At 41.0% G+C, this 19,460-nt stretch overlaps 1 protein-coding gene across 1 annotated transcript in view; it reads right to left on the bottom strand.

Annotated features, from left to right (window-relative positions):
• Window positions 1-19,460, bottom strand: part of LOC6593802 (discoidin domain-containing receptor 2) — a 151,779-nt gene that overhangs the window by 56,729 nt on the left and 75,590 nt on the right. Inside the window, exons 9-14 of the mRNA XM_026989024.1 lie at window positions 14,302-14,442; window positions 13,531-13,775; window positions 12,969-13,116; window positions 6,884-7,526; window positions 2,892-3,140; window positions 2,394-2,486 (exon numbers count right to left, since the gene is read on the bottom strand). Of these exons, the coding sequence (XP_026844825.1) occupies window positions 2,394-2,486; window positions 2,892-3,140; window positions 6,884-7,526; window positions 12,969-13,116; window positions 13,531-13,775; window positions 14,302-14,442 (1,519 nt within the window). The remainder of the gene's footprint in view (window positions 1-2,393; window positions 2,487-2,891; window positions 3,141-6,883; window positions 7,527-12,968; window positions 13,117-13,530; window positions 13,776-14,301; window positions 14,443-19,460) is intronic.

Here is a 19,460-nt window from a genome sequence, read left to right as displayed (position 1 = left end):
TTAGCTTTTATATTTCGATTTGAACTTTCATATGAAAATATTTCAACCATTTATGTAATTTATATAAATATACACCAATTGGCTTAATATACATATGATTGGTATAATAATTGAAAACCAATTATTCAACCAACTATACAATTTCAAATCAATTATATTTTTTTTAAATTTAAAATTGAATCTTATTGATATGTAGCAAACGTATTTAATCTAAATATACAAATATTTAAATTAACTGAGTAAAATTACATTAGTTAAATTTAATTAATTTATTTTTTGTAAGGAAATAATTAATTTAAAAATCGAATTTCACTTAGTTATTTTTGTATTTACAAATTAAAATTGGTTAATAAATTAAAAAAAAAAAAATGTTTGCATTAGGATAAAATTCATTTCCTACAAATTTAATATTTTACTCATATATTTTAATTAGATGTATTTAGTTTAACCTTTTTTTTTTGATTAATTTTGGGCCATTTATGATTTTTGTTTAAATCAAAATGAGTTTTATTTATTTTTTTATTTTATTTATTTTTTATTTATTATACTTTTTTGTATTATATTGTTATTTAATTTCCTCCAGGTCCTTCGGGTCCCAAACTTACGTTCGTTTGCTTTTGATATACAAAAAAGATAGATAACAAAACTGTTCCCCAGGTTTTGGCTTTGAAGAGAGACTGTGATAAAAAACTTGTATCAAGAACTATCTTTCTTATAGGAGAAAATAGTAAAGGAAAACAAGACTATAAAAATACCAAAAAAATACCGAAAAAGCGATCTTTGACTTATTTTAATAGGTTTTCAGATCAAAGTTAATGAAATGCTATGCCAATTGGTTAAACAAGCTGAGGTTCAATCATTTTAGAAAACAATGATTGGTTTTGGTGGACTTTTCCACGGATATATTGTCCATTATTCTCTGAATGTACAAAGTACCCTAAAAAGAGTGTGATCCAAATGATGATACAGTTTCTAAAATTTCAATACGAAATTTTTCGTAATTAAATAAACAAAAGTTCGCTTCCGGCATACCATTAAATAATAGAAATACTATCCTATCAAGTGTTCTCCCTCTGGTGTTTTCCGGTCCAATCAATTGTGATTGTGCCACACACAGTTGTTCCCTGTGCTCCTTGCCCATTAATGTGTGTGTATCAATTTTCATAGAAATTCAATTTTCAGAAACACATAACAATTCCCAGGTTCCCAGGTAGGTTCTGCTCAGGTGTCTTTAATGATAAAATTGAATGAATAATAGCCAGAACGAAGCGTAGTCTGTGGCCAAGTTAAAGATGCAGACGTCTAGGGCCATGGCCATAAGTATATAAATTGGTAATTCAATATATTGGCAGCACACACAGCGCCTCAAGAGACGCCACAGAAGCTGCTTCTGCTGCTGCTGCTGCTTTCGCATAAAATGTAATCAATTAAAATTAATTTGCTAATGAAAATGTCAACGAGAAAAACGTAAGAAAAGAAAATGGAGCCCCCACTGGCCCCATTTATGAGGGAATTTTTCGCTCGTCTTTCGCTTGAGTTTTCCCCTGCTTTTCCTGCTTATATAAATGAATGATAGACATTGTTGTTATAGCAGCAAAAGTCGAAGCGGAATCAATAGACGACGTGTATGGCATGTGGCATGTGGCATGTGGCATGTGCCACCTCCCTTCCTGTACTTTCCAAAAAGAAAATGTCTTTATATATTTTTCTGTCGAAATCCAATAAGAAAATTGTGCTATTTTTGGGGGGCACGCAATTGTCAAATGCTACCTGTGTATCCTTCGTATCCGTCGTATCCTTCGATTGCATAACCAATGAATGCAATAAGAAAACGAATGCTCGCATGCGAATGTTCGAATGTTCGAATAAGTCGAAAGCAATATGCCATTTGACAGCAATTGGCCCTCGGAAATGGCCAACGTGACGTATGAGTGTTCGTTCTCGTTCTCTTTCTCGTTCCCTCTTTCTATTCTTCTCTGTGTATCTGCGTGTATCTGTATCTCTGGCTAACCGAAATTTGTTTCTTAGAGCCATATGCATGGCCATAAATTTTGCTTTTGCGGTTTTGCCACGCAATAAGCGGCAACAATATTGCACAAATATCTCTCCCTCTCTCTCACTCTCTCTATCTCTGTTTTTTAAGGGGAATTTTCGGGGTTTATTTATGATTTTGATCAAGGAACATCCTCCTCCTTTTTTTTTGCCAGATAAAGCCATAAAACCTTAGCTCTGATTAATAGTTTATTTGAGGTATATTCCAAGAATTTCCGAACATTTAAAGTTAAACAGAAAAAAAAGTTCAACTCCTGCTTTAGCAGCAGAAGGATGTCAACGTGGATGGCCCTCTTATCTGTGTGTGTGTGTGGAGGGGGAGGGGAAGGGGAAGCACTTACCTTGTTGCCAGATCCCGATGTACGAAATTCATTTGCTCCAAATGCTTCATGCCCGATGCAATTTGTGTGGCAATGTACACTAAGCAGCCATAGCTGTGTGTGTGTGTGTGTGTGTGTGTTGCATGGCGGGTCGATGTTGGAGCGGAAGAGATGGCGCGGCGAACGTCAAATGAGAATTTGGAAAAGTTTTTCCAAAGCGACAACGAGCAGGGGGTGGACGACGGAATGAGCCCCAAGTTAACGAAGTTTTTACATCCGTTTGCGCATGTTGCATGGTGGTGGTGGTGGTGCGGTGGCGGTGGCGGTGGTGCGTCGTTCGGTGGCGGATCGTTGTAATCATTGAACACGAGACCGGAAGTGTAGCAGCGTCGTCGTCGTCGGTACAGGAAGTGCGATAACGCAGCAGCAGCAGCAGCAGCAGCAGCAGAAAAATAGAAGACCGAAAAACATTAGCTACAAAGTAGATCCTTTAAGGATGATTGCTTCCTTCTATCGTACCTCAGACTCTTGTTGGCCATCAGTCCGCTGGTTTCGGCCACATGCTCTTGCAGGAACTGATTCAAGTCGCCCAGACAATTCGAATAGTCCTGCACAATGCAGATGGGCTCGTCTCGCAGACAGGCACCCACCAATCGTGCCACATTCGGATCCGAAAGACGCGCCAGCTGTTTGGCCTTGCAGCGGAACTCCTTGCGCAGATGATCGCTGGCTCCAGGGCGGAGTGTGGCCACGGCCACCAGAGTGGCGCTAAAAGAGACAGAACGGGAGGATTAGTAGAGGGATTCTTGAAGGATTACCAAGTCCTATAGGTGGTTTAGGGCAAGGCGTATTTACAGCAACCACAGACAGAAACAGGGAGGGGGCCAAGAGCAGACAAAGAACAAATTTGTCGCCTACGCTGGAGGTTTCGAGCTGAAATCAAAAATTCGCATAACAATAGTTGACAATGACGAAAAACCGCAATTCGCAATACATTAATGCGCACACAAGAGACAGGTGAAGCGACAGACACGCAGACAGACAGACAGACATACCAACAGATATCCTGGCAGACAGACAGACAGACAGAGAGAGAGAGAGAGAGAGAGGAAAACAGATATCCCAGCGAGAGGAAGGGGAAAGACAGACATCAGAAATGGTTAGATGAAAAGGCATAAAGCAAAGTGAAAACGATATGAATATGATGTGTGTCCTGTCGTCTCTCTCCCCCAGGCTGGAGTTACTCCTTTGACGAGTGATGGTGCTGCTGCCGGCTGCCGGTTGTGGCTCTCTGCCTCTCCGACCCATTGTTGCCACAAATAATGCCATGTCTGCGGTAACACAGCAATAACAAGAATGGACAATGGTGGCAAGACCAGGTGGAATGGCACAAGGCTATAGGATACTCTTGAGGAAACCTACAGACCTACAGATTTCTCACTTTTTTGTGGAAAAATCTGCAGAAAGATACAAGTTTTGCTACCAAAAAAAAAAAACGTTGTTTTTGGGGTGTTGTATGGTGTATTTTTGCAGAAGAAAGGGCTATATTTTTCTTCTGTGTATTTTCCATAAAAAACTTCCTATGAAAACTATACGATATAGTGTTCTAATCCAAAATATAGATCTATCCAAAGTTATAACCAGATATTTAGTTCCTACTTTCGCTAACGAAAAATCTATTCCTTCTGTGCCTCGCAAACACCTCCCCAAAATCAAAATACTCTCCTGTTCTGCCTTTAAAGGGTATCCAAACAATTGCCGAGGCACATGCTCTCTGGCCACAAAAAAGCTTATCAGAAATTCCATTATGAAAACTTGAAACACACACAGGAAAAAAAAACGAAGAAAAGAGGAAAGAAAAATCCAGCAGTTAACGTCAAGAGCCAGAGACCATGTCCCGGGAGACCACATCCACAGGACATCACAGGACGTGAGATGAGTTTTTTGGTCCCCGCAGAGCAAGAGAGAGAGAATTGTTGTTACCTTTGATTTCGTTTTGTGTTCCGTTTAATTGAAGCTTTTTATTGCACATTATGCATGAAAGAGAGGGAATACAGAGATGGGGATGGTCACGAAAGATCACGAAGGGCTCAGAAGGGGATTGTGGTCAGTATTTTACGCAAATACATATATTCGTAATAGCTTTTCGAAGGGCTGGGTGGATTTTTCTAGATTTTTTAGTGCACAGAATTTTCAAGACTCTATCGGGAATATATAAAAAAAGTACAGAATAAGATGAAGAAATTTACCAAATATATACTAGAAATAGTCTGGAAACAAATCAAGAAATATACCAGAAACTATTACATTTATGCAAGAAATATACCAAAAATGTAACAGAAAATATTACAGAAATATACCAGAAACTATTACAAAAATTTATCAAAAATATACCAGAAACTATCTAAGAAATTTACAAGAAACTGTTTCAGAAATATACCAAAAATATAGTAGAATCTATTATAGACATAACGAAAAGTCTACCAGCAACTATAACAGAATCATTACAAAAATATACTATTAACTATTCTGGAAATTTACCAGAAACTTTTCCAGAAATATACCAAAAATCTACTAAAAATTACCAGAAACTATTCCAGAAACATACCAAAAATATACTAGAATAATACCAGAAACTATTCCAGAAATATACCAAAAATATACCAGAAACCATTCCAGAAATATACCAAAAATATACTAGAAATATACCAAAAATATACTAGTAACTATTCCAGAAATATATTAAAACTATACCCAAATAAAATACTCCTTATTAAATATACCAGAACTATCTATGAATTTCTGAAAAATTACCCCCAAAGATGCAGTAGAGTCGCCCAAGATCAATGATCCTTCAAGAAAATCAACCATTCTTTTACCTTCAATCAAATCAACCGATCAAGCAGTCCTCCGCTGAAACCTGAAAGTTTCCTATCGACTGCAAGCAGTGCATTGACTGTTCAATCATTCACTGTTTGTTTCAAGCAGTGCTCCGCCTGAAACCTGAAGGTGTGGTTCGCTTTCGATTGAACTGCTTCAGCGTCTTTAGCCAAATCTTTGGTTCGCTTGTCCCTATTCAAGCAGTGCTCCGCTTGAAGCCTGAACGTTTGGTTCACTTGCCAAAGGATCTCTTGGGCTTGTAACCCACAAAACAAAAGACAAGAGCATACCCATCCATATGCCCACTTTTTGGAAGTACTTTCGACTGTAACCAAATATCAACGGGTAAGGGCTGGCTTTCCCTCACCATTTTCCCTTCACATATCCTGTTCGTTGCGATGTGCGTGAATTGTGGCTTTGATTTTCGAGCTCGGAAAATGTCTATTATAATTTTCATCTGTGGTCCTGTGGACAATAAAGTCCATCTGTTGTCTGATAACTGTCTATCCAGCTGTCTATTAATATTTTATCCAGCCGTGCCCCAGGCGGCAAGGACAGGGGGCACTCGAAGAGTGGCAATCCTCTGGTTGTCCAACTGCACGCCACTGCCAGGAGTATCTATCTGCGTCTGTGCCTGTGCCTGTGCGTGTGTGTGAGTGTTAATTATTTTGCATACATCTATCTATCTATCTATCTACATATCTATCTATCTATCTATTGGTCTGGTCTGCGTCTGTCTGGGTAACTGTGAGGTTTCTCTGCTGGTTTTTGCAGCCACTGCAGTGGTCTACTGGCAGCCTCTCCTGGCACTCCTGCCTCTGCCCCCCACCATCTCTCTGTCTCTTGTGTGGCGTCCTCTGTGCATCTGCTGGTGCAATATTACGTATACGTAATACGTTTTGTGGCTTTCCAACCGCAAAACTATTAAAGCAAGCAGGCAAATCGAATTGTTACGTTGAGTAACATATTAAAATGTGCCAGGAGACAGGACAGGCCAGACCATGCAGCTCCGTCTCTGCATATTGGCCAGAAACACTAGGACATTGTTCCCGAAGCCTTGGACTCTAATTGATTTTTGCATTGCGAAACCAATAGAAACGGAACCAGGAATCAGAGGTAGCAATTGTCATGGGCATATATTTCAATTGAATGGCAGAGGCATGGAGTGCTGCGGAGTCGAGGATTCTTGAGTGTAATTGGATTTGCAAAGAGAGCAAAGGTTTTGTGGTTAAAAATAGGAATAGGCATGCGATAGAGTAGGAATCACAGAGCTGTCGTAGATGATTATTTGCTGGGGGGCCTTTTTTGGGTTTGAGGCGAATATGATGGAATTTAAGGGAATTATTAAAGAATATTCTAGGCTCAAAGGGAAATAGAAGAATGGCAGCCACTAAGGGAGCTTCATTCCCTCGAAAACTCTCTGTTAATCTGAACCTCATTTTCCCTGGAAAATCCCTCATTTCAAATGCAGCTGCAAACCAAAAAATTGTGTGCCTGTGTGCCCCACAAACAGCAACTCGATTAGGCCTCCGCAGCAATCCACAGCAGGAAAAATGAACAGGAGAATTGGGGGAAACTGGGGGAACCGGCATTGGGTTCCCCTTTTCTCGCTGTGTGTGCAGGATACTTACTTCAGGACATTTGTTTCGCACAAATGCAGTTCCCCGAACACGCCGGAGCCCAGTTTCTCGACGATGACCAGGGACTGACGTGGAAACTCCTGCACTTGGCAATTGGCCTGCTCTTCGTTAATGTCGGCGAAATTAGCGCTCATATCCAAATTGTAATGATGCGGTTTGATGCCACAGCCACCTCCACCTCCACCTCCAGCGCCACCCACAATGGTGCCCACTCCCCCGCCGCCACTGATGCCCGTAGGCGTGGTCGCTGCCGTTGTCGAGGAGCTGAGACTCAACGAGCCACTGCTCTGGGAGCCCGGTGGCGGCACGGACATGGGTTTGCTGCAAATTGGTGTGGCTGCATAATATTTCTCCGGCGGCGGTGGCACAGGCGGCGGCGGTGGCAGCAACGGCAGGGTTCCACCAGGCAATGCCACGGGCATGGGTACTGGCACTGGCAGGGGCAGGGGCAGCGGTAGCGTGGCAGCATTAAGAGAGTTGCGTGCACTGGTGGTTACGACGATGCCGGCGGAGGGTCCATTGCTGCCGGGAATGGCAGCGACAGCAGGAGGCGGAGGCGGAGGAGGTGCACCATTGGGCAGCAGCTGCTGCATGTGCGGCACCGCATAGTCCTGGCACACGATGTCCGGTACATCTGAAAGAGACAGCAACAGAGGGAGAGAGAGAGTAAGATAGTGTTAATTTTTGACCGTAAAAATGGGTAGAAATGGTTGGAAAATGCCAGCGAAAACTCTGGAAAAACTTAACCTCACTAAACAATAAAACTTTTTTAAGCGCCAGACGAATAAAAGTTGCACACAAAAAAATGGGATTATACAAATGAGAAAGGGAGAGAGAGACAGAGAGAGAGAGAGAGAGAGAGAGAGAGAGAGAGAGAGAGAGAGAGAGAGAGAGAGAGAGAGAGAGAGAGAGAGAGAGAGAGAGAGAGAGAGAAGAAAAGCGAGCAGTGGGAAAATGCAAGACTTTTCTTTCGACTCTCATAAAATAAGGTTACGCTTTTTAGAGAGTTATAAAGTTCGGTAGTTCGCTAGAGAGAGAGAGAGAGAGTGGGAGAGAGAGTGCGTTTTCCAAATATACATTTAAGGGCAAAGAGCTTTTCATGAAAATCAAGTTTTTGGAAATAGTTTGCGACAAATTTTCAGGAATGAAACTTTCCAGAAACATTCTTAAAAATGTACTTAAAATTGCAGGAAACTCGAATTTTCAGCACTCAAATAAGGACTTTATGTCTTGGAAGCGACTTTTCTTTGGGAAAGAGACTTTTCCAGAGCGGAATTTTCGGGTTTTTCATTCAAAGAATTGGAGGTGCCTTTCACGAAAGTGAATTTCTTGATGGAAATATCTTTAAATATGTTTAAAATTTATGTTTTTTAATTTAAAATATTGCAGAATTAATTCAATATTTGGAAATTTTTTGATATTTTATAATTCGGATCGTTGCTCAATATTTTATTCATATTTTATTATATATTTTTCATTATTTTATTCATATATATTTAGAAATTATTTTGGATCGTTACTCGATATTTTATTCAAAGGATAAAAAATTAAATGTCTGGCCGCCAAATAATTTTTGCTCTTAAACTCTCAATAAATTTATGTCCATGGAGGGTATTTTTTTTTTGAGTGAGACAGAGGCTTGCCCCTTATTATAGTAATCAATAAAAAATAAATAAGTAAATGATGGTGGAAATATAATTTTTGCACAGTTGATTCTATCTTTCCATAAATTTAATATTTATTTCAGCTTTGGATATTTTTTCAGTGAGGTTTTTCTGAAATATGTATATTTTCTGTGATTTAAGATTTTCGCTGCACTTTTTCACATTTAAATGTATATTTTTTTTTAATCTGAAAGAAATATTCTTTAGCCTTTCAAATTTTTAATTTTATTTCGATATATCTTTTAAGTACTGTATCCCCCATTAATATGCCTTGTTTCTTTCCATCTATAATATATCTATATCTCTTTCATTTTCAGGTAAGTTTAACCCTTTAAAAACTTTCCATTCGATCATTATTCAGCTATTTTTGTATCTCTAAACGAATAATACATTACTCCACAAGCCCTAAGGTAAGTTTTCTCACACATTCTACCCTTTCTTCCAAGACTTTTCCTTAATTCTCAACACATATGCTTTTGTGTAGACTTGTGTCCCTGTCCCTCCCCCTACCCCTACCCATACCCCTTCCCCCTTTCGAGCCAATAAACTCAAACGACAGGCCACAAAGTGCAATGGTTTGCATTTGTGAAGATTTTTGCATTTGCCATTTCCTCAACATTTCCTTTGGCTCGAACACTTGTCCCCCGCCTTTGCCCCCCTTTCCCCCCTTTCCCTGGTTTTGCATTTGTCTTGTCCTGAAAGTCCGAGAGAGACTTTTCTGCCTTCAACTTCAAACTTTTCCCATTTAGACCCCAAAAAAGAAGAAGGAAAACCCCAAGACCTTGGAGGAGGGAAACCTTGGTGGGGTCGGGCAGGAGTGGTAGGGGGCGGGGGGCCAAAATGGCGTGTGGCGAAAAACTAAATGAAATTAATTGCAACTTGGACGAAAGAGAGCGAAAGAGGGAGAGAGCAAGCGAAAGAGGGAGAACTTTTAATTTTATTGTTGTTGTAATAATATTATTTAGTTTTCGCCTTCGTGTGTGTGTGTGTGTGTGTGTCTGTGTGTGTGCGCCCCATTTTCTCGCTTCTTGCGGGGCGGAGGGGGCCTGCTGTCATTTTTGCATTCGTTTTTGTGTCCAAAAAGTACCAGAAAAACATAAAATAACAGACAGAGAATGAAGGAAATAGAGGGCCATAGAGATGGAGACTGAGCGGGCTGCAGAGAGTGCAAAAGAGACAGCAAGAAGCCCCATAGCTTGGATGATAGAGACAGCGACAGGCAGACAGACAGACAGACAGACACTCAACAAACGTTAATGACAAAACTTTTCGACGACTGAGCGAAATTCGTATGCAAGTTTTCTTCAACCGAATGTACGACGAGTATGCTCTCTCTGTGTGTGTGTGTGTGTGTGTGTGTATTTGTATCTGTATCTTGTCTATATGCATGTATATGTCTGTGCAATCAGTGCCCTCCCCCACCCCCCCACCAGTTTTTGAAGTTCCACTGAAGTTTTGTGGCCTCACTCGTACGAGTATTCCGTATTCAAACTTGTAGAACATTTTGCACAAAAACATTTCAGCAATTACCCTACGATTTTGTAGAGGAATTTTTATAGAATTTTAGAGAGAGCTCGGCAGAGCTCGAAAGATTTGAGAGGCTGAATCTTTTAGATCTTGAAAAATAAAAAAGATTTCTTACCAGACGTGTCTTAACGTGTCCAACAAGTCAATCCTAATCCTTTATGCCTAATCCTTGGCCCAGTTCTTCTCTAAACTAAATATTTGCTCTATTGAGTTATCCCTACAAATAAAGCCATTTCCAAGACGATTCATAAATTGGATTTCCCTTTGAATGTGGGATTTTGTCAGAGTATACAAGACTCTCGGGCTCGTGTATGGGTCGACCTGCTTTTAAACGACTTTCGTGCCTGGCCTCTCCTTCGTTATCCTCGGTCTCCCCGTTCCCCGTTCCTCGTTCCACGCTCCTTATTGCCATGTTTATTTGCATGCAATGTTATTAAGTTTGTGGCATTCTGCCGCTCTCTGGTCGTGCAAATTGGCAGTTGACTTCAAAAATAGACTTTAATTTGAGTGAGTCGTGGACTAGCTCTGAACTTTTCCCAGCTGGAGTTTTCCGAGAGAGAGAGCGAGAAGTTTGAAGCACTCAATTTTGTGGCGCGTGCGATGTGCGCGCGCGAGACTGTGACGAGGTCTGTGGGGGTCTCTCAGACTTATAATTTATTTGAGCTAAATTAAATTATTATAGCAAGCAGCCAGCCAGCCAGCCAGACATCCTTTCAGGAAGAGGATCAGACGAGTGGCAGAGGCAGAGAGGCAGAGGCAGAGGCATAGAGCTATGACAAATATTTGCTGGCCAGTTATAAAATGCACCCAAAGGCAACATCAGAAAAGTTTTTGGCAAATGACTCGAGCGCATGAAAGGCGTGCCATAAACGTTTATGATGAGCAGGAGTAGCAGATCCGGAAGATACAGAGGGGAAGGCGGGAAGATGAGGCGGGTGGCTGGACGAGCTACAGATGAGGCAGGATTCCGAATGAGCCGAAAGATGTGGCAGCAGACAGAAGGATGAGCTGTTGAAAATATGAGGTGGTGGCTATGCCATGGAATGTTCATAAAACAATGTGAATCCTTTGTGCCTGCATCCGTTCGTTGCTTGTAACCCGTAGCCCCAAGCCCCGTAGCCCCAAGCCCCAAGCCCAAAGCCCAAAGAGACCAAAAAATTGTCTAGCATGCCCTCCAGGCGTCTCCATGTGAAATGTGAAATGTGAAACGAACGAACCGGACAGAAGACATTAGAATTCATTACAATTTACGTAGCAGAGGTCGTAAACTCCTAACTGCAGCTCCCTGCAGTCCATCTGGCAATTAAAACACATGTGCCACACATGTCCTGTGTCCTCCGTGTCCTCTGTGTGGCAGTAGAAAAAACTAGATACTGGGCAAAAAATTGTGACTACGGCCGCATGATGAAAAGTGTTGATACTCTTGAGGATTTTCATGGCTTTTGATGAAAGTCGAAAAGATTTTAGAAGCTTAAGATATAGAAGGGCAGATTTTGTAGAGATTTCTCAGGATTTTATTGAATATGAATTGTATTTTAAGGGGTTTTCTTCGATTAAAATTCAGAGAAGCGGATGAACTTATAGATTGCAGATATAAACAGTGTTTCTTGATTGATTTTCTGAGGACAGATATGGAACTATTTTAAGCCCTCTAAAGGTCTTAACCAATGAATTATCCTTGGAATGGAAGATTGTAAAGAACAAACAAGAACAAAATAGAAGCCCTAGAAGGGGTCTAGAATTTGCCAAAACGTATTAAATTCCTGCTTTTATGCCTAGTGTTTTACCGTTTTATTTAAGATTTTTTTAAGATTTTTTTAAAGTATTTTTTAAAGATTTTTTTTTATATTTAATTCGAATTTTTAATGTTGTATGTGTTGTCTTCTACTTTCTTTTCAACTTTTATTTTTGATTTTTTTAGTATTTTGATGTATTATTTCTTACTAATATTTTAATAGTTTTCGTAGAGTTTTCAATTACAAATTTTGTTTAAAGTTTCGTTTTAAAAACGTTAAACTTTATGAAATTCTGTGGTATTTTTTGTTGTATTTTTTTAGTACCATCTGGTATTTTTTAAAGTTTTTTCTTCTATTTGTTGTAGTATTCTTTTTTTAAAGTATTTTTAGTATTTTTTAGTATTCGATATGGCAGATTAAATACTACATCTTACAGTCAACACAATGCCACCATTTACATAACCCCAAAAGGACAGGATTCCGCCTATGCCCGCTTCGGCGAGAGTAACGGTTACTGGAACTACCGTCTGACTCAGCAATTCAAAATTATGTCCTGCGGTGCGCACAATGCGCGTACCCAAAAGGTCTTTTCTTCTTCATCATTTTTTTCATGTGTTTTTTGGTCTTTTTTTGGGGTCCAGTTTCTTTGTTGTGCTACTTCGGCAGTACCTGCCACCTGCCACCTGCCGCCTGCCTCTTGCCACCTGGTGGCAACTGCCAGCGAACTTTCAGGATCCATGTTGTGCGCTAAATTAAGCATTGCTTTCTCAGTGGCGTTTCTTTTTCGTTTCTGTTTTTTTTTTGTGTGCCCTGGCATCCCAACATGGCCTGCAGGATGAACATTTGCATGTCCTGTCACAGACAGGACGCAAAACATCAAACTCATCAAGAGGCGACACCATCAGGGCCACAGCAGCCGTGCGAGAGGGGAAGGAGAGAGTCAAGTGCCATGCTGTGAGCCACAGCGCCCGAGTTTTATGGCTGACGGGCAAGATGGGGCAGTGGCGGTGGCAGTGGCGGTGGCGGTGGCAGTGGCTGAAGCCCACACATCATTGTCATAGACGGTGCATCTCGTATCCCATCATCATCATCATCCTATATATGGATAAAGAGGGTGCAGGGAGAGTAGGGGCGGGGAGGGGGACTCACCTGTATAGTCCGGCGTTACATGCTGACGCTGCAGGTCATTCATGGAGCATCCACTGGCCGCACTGGTGTACATGTTCACATTGAAGGGCTCATGGTACAGACTGTTCTTGTCAATGGACGACTCATTGTCATCCATTGTTGTGACCACCTGAGGGGCACAGCGACGTGCAGAGCGGAGGGCAGAGCGACGGCAGGGAGAGAGGGAGTTAAAAATTGCACCAGATAGTGAGTGAGAAAAGTGAGAAAAAGTGTTCTGTTCAGTTTTTCGTGCTGCTGCATTCTGGAATGCCAGTTACTACAGTTTTTAATCATGATTTCTGGTGTGTGCTCCTGCGTTAAGGCTCTATTTTTTTGTATTTTTTGCTGCCTCAATGTTTGACATGCATTCTGGGTGGTCCAGCCCATACACCGAACAGATGGGGCCCTGCCCCGTGGCCAGGATGTAGGAGCAGTAGGAGCTGTAGGAGCATCAATTTATGCACTTTGCATGTAAGCCCATTCGGAGTTTTTTGGCCCAGAAGAGGGTGAGTGGTCTGTGGATTGTGGATTTTTAGGCGCTTACCTTTAGGACATTGCCGTTGCCGGTGTGGCAGAGTCGCTTATCGATGCCACCGAGCGTGTCCGGGTTGAAATTATGCTGAAATGCATCCAAAACGTTGCCCCTGCCACGTCCGCGCTTGTTCCGTGCCACAATCAGCAATATAATGGCGACAAGCAGGAGAATAATTGTTGCCAGGACTGTGATTATGACGCCAACAAAACCAGCCGCTTCCACTTCCTGATGGTCAATGGGTTTCGGAGAGATGACTATGGAGAAACAGAAAGGATATATAAATACAGGATGCAGGACACAGTGAGAATGGAATATTGCAGCATTAATGAATTCTTATTCCTTTTTTGCCGCTTCTCTCGCTGTTTTATTGTCTGATATTTTCAATTGCCTCCAGAGCTCAGAGCTCAGAGCTTTTGTCTACTGCAAATGATGAGTCCTTGCCCTGCCCTGCCCTGCCCCGCCCTGCGGCTCTGCCCTGCTTCTGGGGCTAATGAGAGTGCGGCTCTAAGTAGTAATATTCGAGGGAAAACTTTCCAGCTCTCTCGTAAACTTTTATTTTGGGTTAAAAGGTAGTTTTTAATAGAGGAAAATAATTAAAGGTGATGGTGGCTCTGTGGGTTTTCGGCCAGAAAAGTCACCACCTTTCATCAAGTAATTTCCCCTACCATCCATTCCCTCCGCTAATTCAGTTACAGAGAACTGAAACCACAATTAATCAGCAAATGCCCGGACAACTACTACGGCGGAATCGAATCCATCACCTCAAATCACTCCACTTACCTTGGGTGGTATGTTGGCTCCTTTCGCCGCTGCTGACCGCTCGGCCGACTTCATCGCGCTGCAGCGGATACTCCGATGTGTCCGACGGCTGTCTGATGCCATTGAGCAGGCCCTCATCCGTGAAATTGCCGACCACGGGCACTGCAAGAGGATAAAAGAAGACAGCGAGAGCCAAAGAATGTAGGTTAAGACTTGAGGCTAAGGACAGTATCTTACAGTACACGGGGGGAGATGTAGAGGAAAAGATACAGCGGGAAATTTGCAAGCCAAGTGGCGAAATGCAGCCACCGCCAGGTGGCATGATGATGATGATGATGATGATAGTGGAGGCGTGGCAGTGGCAGTGGCAGTGGCTGTGTGACAGCTGCCCCTCTGCCTTGATATACTGCCATGGCTAATGGGTCTCCACCAGCAATTAGGGGGTGGTGGGCGGCAGAGCCATGGAGAGCGATTATTATGATGATAAATGAGCAAGCTCTTCATGTCATATCAGCGCCCGGCTACGACGACGACGACAACGACGGAGAAGACGAAGACGGAGACGGAGACGACAAAGACGAGGACCATGTCGACGTTGATGAGTGGCAAAGGATAGGATAGGATGAAGAAGGAAAAAAGGAGCAAAAAGTCGAGTGCATCGACTATGGGGATACCCAAGTATGGGATTCTCTTAACATCTTTTTTAATTTTTGTACTCGTATAATCTTAAAAGTATACAAAATATGACTCCGTAATTACGGGAATCCATTAAAGATGGTAATTTTTGCATTGCATTAACAGAGAAAAAAGTAGAGTACAAAGTACATCATTTTGAACTTTTTCTTTAGTATTTTTCGAGTATACTTCTGTGACCCTTAAGCCTCTGTATTTTTTGGTATTTTTTTAAATTACTCATTAATTTTTAATAAATTCTAAAAGTTTTATAATAAAAAGAAACAAATATATAAGAATATATTATTTTAGGTATTTATTTAGTATTTTCTTTTGTTATTTTATCAGCGCGATTCTTTTAGGAGATTTTTTAGAAAATAATTTTTTTTTCTGTCGATTATTAAGTGCAACATTTTTGGTATTTTTTGCTTTTAGTATTATTTGGTATTATTATTATTCTTTTTATTTGGGACTCATTTTTTTTGTATTATTTGAAGATTTTAGGAGATTTTTAAGAAAAAATTGTTTTTTTTTTCGATTATTAAAAGATGTTTGATATTGTTCTGTATTGTTCTGGTTCTAATTTTTTTAGTATTTTGTGGCATTAGTTATTTTGTATTATTTGGTATTAATTTTGTAGTATTTTTTGGTGTCAAATGGCTTGGAATTTCCCATTAGTTTTTGTGGTATTTATTTTATTGTTTTAAATATTATATTTTTAGTGTTTGCTTATGGTTTCTTATACAATTTTTTTAAACAATTTGCAACAATAGATTTTAGATTTTCCGAGATATAAATGCAATAATTGTACATATACCGATGGACGGCACTGTACGGAGTGCGCTATGGACTCTAAATATATCAGAAATGCCTTATGGCTTCTACCACAGACAACACACCGTACAGTGTACCCATCATGCCCTACGTTCGAGCCGAACTTCACGGACTACTGGGTATCACAAGAGCAGAAACAAGTTGAGTGCCAATTAGTGCTGCATACTTTTAGGTGCAGTGCCGGCAGCAGCAGCCACGGCGGAAACGATGCGATACTCACGACTTTAAGGCGTTGAAGCGTATGCCATCGGATTGTTTGCCATCGGTGTTGACATTTTGCTCCCCGACGCAGACAAAAACAGAAAAACAGAACAGAACGAATAAAACCATCGGAAAAACGCCAGACAGTCGTCAATAACAGCAGCAGCAACAATATCGATAGGAAAGGATATCCCCAGAAATGTTTACCCATCGGAATGGGGGGTGGGGGGAGGGGGGAGGATTGGGGACTCTGTTTTTCTATATCCTTTCTCCGATACGTTTCGGACTGCATTTCCGCCTCGAGCGTTTGTTGAACTTTCCCCCAAAAAATACTCCGGATCCTCGGCCCCTCCCCCCTTCCCCTCCTCTTCGATATTTAAAAACAAAAACGGAAAACGGACAATTTTTAGTATAAATTCGGGAAGAAAAAAAAAACTCTTGAGGGAAATGCAAATTTTTTCAGCTCTTGGCATTGATTTTGAGTTTGTTTTCTGTTGGCTGAAACGTCAAACCTCCTTCCCTTCCCTTTCCCTTTCCTTTTTTTTTTTGGGTGGGGGGGGGACGTCTATTTTCTTTGGCAACAAAAGTTTTTGTTTTTTGTTTACTTTTCTGTGTGTTTGAATTTGCTATGCAAATAGCGACGACGGTGGAAAATGTTTTGTTTTCCCCCGGAAAAGTGTCTGGCAAAATGGGAACATTTTCCAGGGCGGGATGCGGTAGGATCCCACGGCATTAGCTAACCAAATTTTGAGGAGCGTCATATGTTGGATGAAGTAAACCGTGAATATACGAGTATGTTAATGTGTGGCCCCCCTCCCCCCCTCTACCGAGAGTACAAATTTTGGTGTTTAGAGAACTATGGAATGCCAGATGAATGATTCGAATTTTAGATTATTCTTGGAAATATATCTGAGAGTCAGGGGGAAGCATATTCTCCATCAGATTTTGTGTACTTTTGCCTGATTTGGGCATGCAATAACAACTATTATTAATCAGGGTTAGCCTTCAGCTAAATGCCACAAAATATCAATATATTCCTTCAACATACCATCCCTATAAGTTTCTGGAGAAACTCTGCTTTGAACCGAATGAAGAATGAATCCAGAATGAAGAAAACAAGTTCCCAGAACATCAAACCTTCCACTCTTCTCGATTTCCTTTAGCAGAAATATTGAAAACTATTCTTTAGATCAAAATAAAGCCTACAAAACCTGAATAGATTGTGATATTTTCTACCAAATAGTCAAAAATTATAGAAATTATATCGTCTTTAGATCCTCTCTTACTTTCTTTCACCATAAAACACTGAAAGGACTCTTTAAATCTAAAAATGGCAAGAATTCTGCTCATCAGAAGCTCTTTTAATTGCATCCCCAATGACCTTTACCTGCCACAGAATTTTCTGTAATAATAAGATAAATATTCCTAGAAAAACCTGCTCTAATTAAGAGATAACTCTTGACGATAATCTGCACTAGAACCTCCCATTAGAAGCTCATTGTCTGGCAATATCCTTGGCCTGTTGGAACCACTTGAAAATTATACATTTAGCAGCCTTAATGCTTTTTCAATATCAATGCAATGCCACTACTGCTGCTGCTGCCATTAAGCAAATTACGAGACGAATCTATTCGTAAAACGCCAAAATGATGCTCCAGTGCTCTCAAGGGCAGAGATGATGAAGAAGATGGGTGGAAGCATCAGGAGAATCAATTGAATTGAGCTGAGGAGAGTGGAGAGTGGAGAGCGGAGTGGAGCCTGAAGGGGATTTTCTATAGAGATGTCTCTGCATCGGATATGACACACAAAGCACTCGTCCATATCGCTCTCACATTCGCATACAAAGCGATTTTCAATTAGAAAGGATTAAGCGAGGCAAATTGCACAAGGATTTAAAGCGGAACAGCAGCAGCGAAGTTATTGAAATGAATTCCTGCACGAATGACGGAATGACTGAATGCCAAATGCATCAAAATCCCAAAGAGAGACAAAAACAAACAAAAAATCCAAGCAGGATATAAGACACAGAGATACAGATACGAGTGCTATATGCAGATGCAATGTTATTGATTTACAAAGGCAAAAGCACTTGCCATGGCTTAAATACGCCAAGGGGAAGGGAAACAAAGGGAGCAGCACCGGCGGGGAGGGGAACAGGGCAGCGGAAATGCCATGGAAAATAAATCTGCAACGAAGCAGCAGAGCCAATGGAAGGAAAAACCCAAACAACAGATGAAAATTTCCATGAAGTGTAGAAGCATAAAATGGGGAATACCCTTTAGGGTTTTTTAAAAGGAATTCGAACCCTCCAAAGGCAACTCTAACTAACCAAAACCCCTTTAAGACCCTCTTAGAGCCGTGTAAATCTTGAAAGCACCCCATCGACAGATGCAAATATATCTGCTGGACCAAAAACCTCATTATCGGACATCAAACTATTTCGAAATGTTCCCATAGAGCGGTAAGCAGCACAGAGGCAAGCACTGCTTTATTATGCAACGGGCGAAAAAAAAAGAAAAGCAGGAGAGAAAGGCAGGCAAAGCAGGGAAAGCAGGAAGCCAGGAAAGCACGATGTACTCTACTGCGATTTGCAGCCCTTAACCAATCCTCTCAATCCCCATATCCTCCTTCAGAGGGTCTCGACACTGCACGGCACGGCACGGCACGGCACTGCACTGCTCATTGAGTTGCAAATTTCAAATGCACAAAAGTAATGCAACTCATTTAATTTTCACAATATCCTTGTGCTTTGGTTCTGCCTCTTCTGCTCCTGGGTTCTAGTGTTTCTAGTGAAGCATATGCGTGGCAAAGTCGAAGCTGCTGCTCGTACGACTGTGTGTGTGTGTGTGAGAGCTCTTCCGTTTCCTCTCTGTCCCTGTTGCAATGCACATTCCTTTTCCTCCCTTTAGAGTCCTTCGCCTGCTTTGTATCACTGTATGCACAATTGCACACGGCAGAGGGCACACGGCACACGGCACAGGGCAGAGCAGGGAAAACAAAGCCACCAGGAGCTCCGCTCCGATTCCCCTTGTACTCTCGTACGAGTACTCGTACTCATCCCAGAGTTAAGTAAAAATTGGTTCATAGCCTACACACACACACGCACACATCGCAGACATAGTTATTCCTATTTTCATCCTCTGTGGATGCACTGAGGAAAAACATTGGGTTCTTTAGCAAAAAGTTTCCGAAAAATAAACAAAATTAAGAAATAGAATCCTTTTTAAGATGGGATTCTGAGAGGAAAATGTAATATAGTGGCTTTAGTTCTGGTATATATCTGGTATATACATTTGTACGCTTCGATTCCTCAGTTCGACCAGAATTTCTTTAGTATTTTCTCCGTATTTTTTTAGAAATAGAATCGTATCGATTCAAATTGATCTTTTTTTTTGTACTTTTTGATTGGTTTATTATGAGAATATAAAAGTTTTTTTTGGGTTATTTTTTCAGTATATTTTTTTATTTTTTTG

Source organism: Drosophila persimilis, unplaced genomic scaffold (assembly GCF_003286085.1).
Source record: "Drosophila persimilis strain 14011-0111.01,24,50 unplaced genomic scaffold, DperRS2 tig00000191-arrow-pilon, whole genome shotgun sequence".
NCBI classification, from domain to species: Eukaryota; Metazoa; Arthropoda; class Insecta; order Diptera; family Drosophilidae; genus Drosophila; species Drosophila persimilis.
This window is presented reverse-complemented; position numbering and strand designations above follow the sequence as displayed.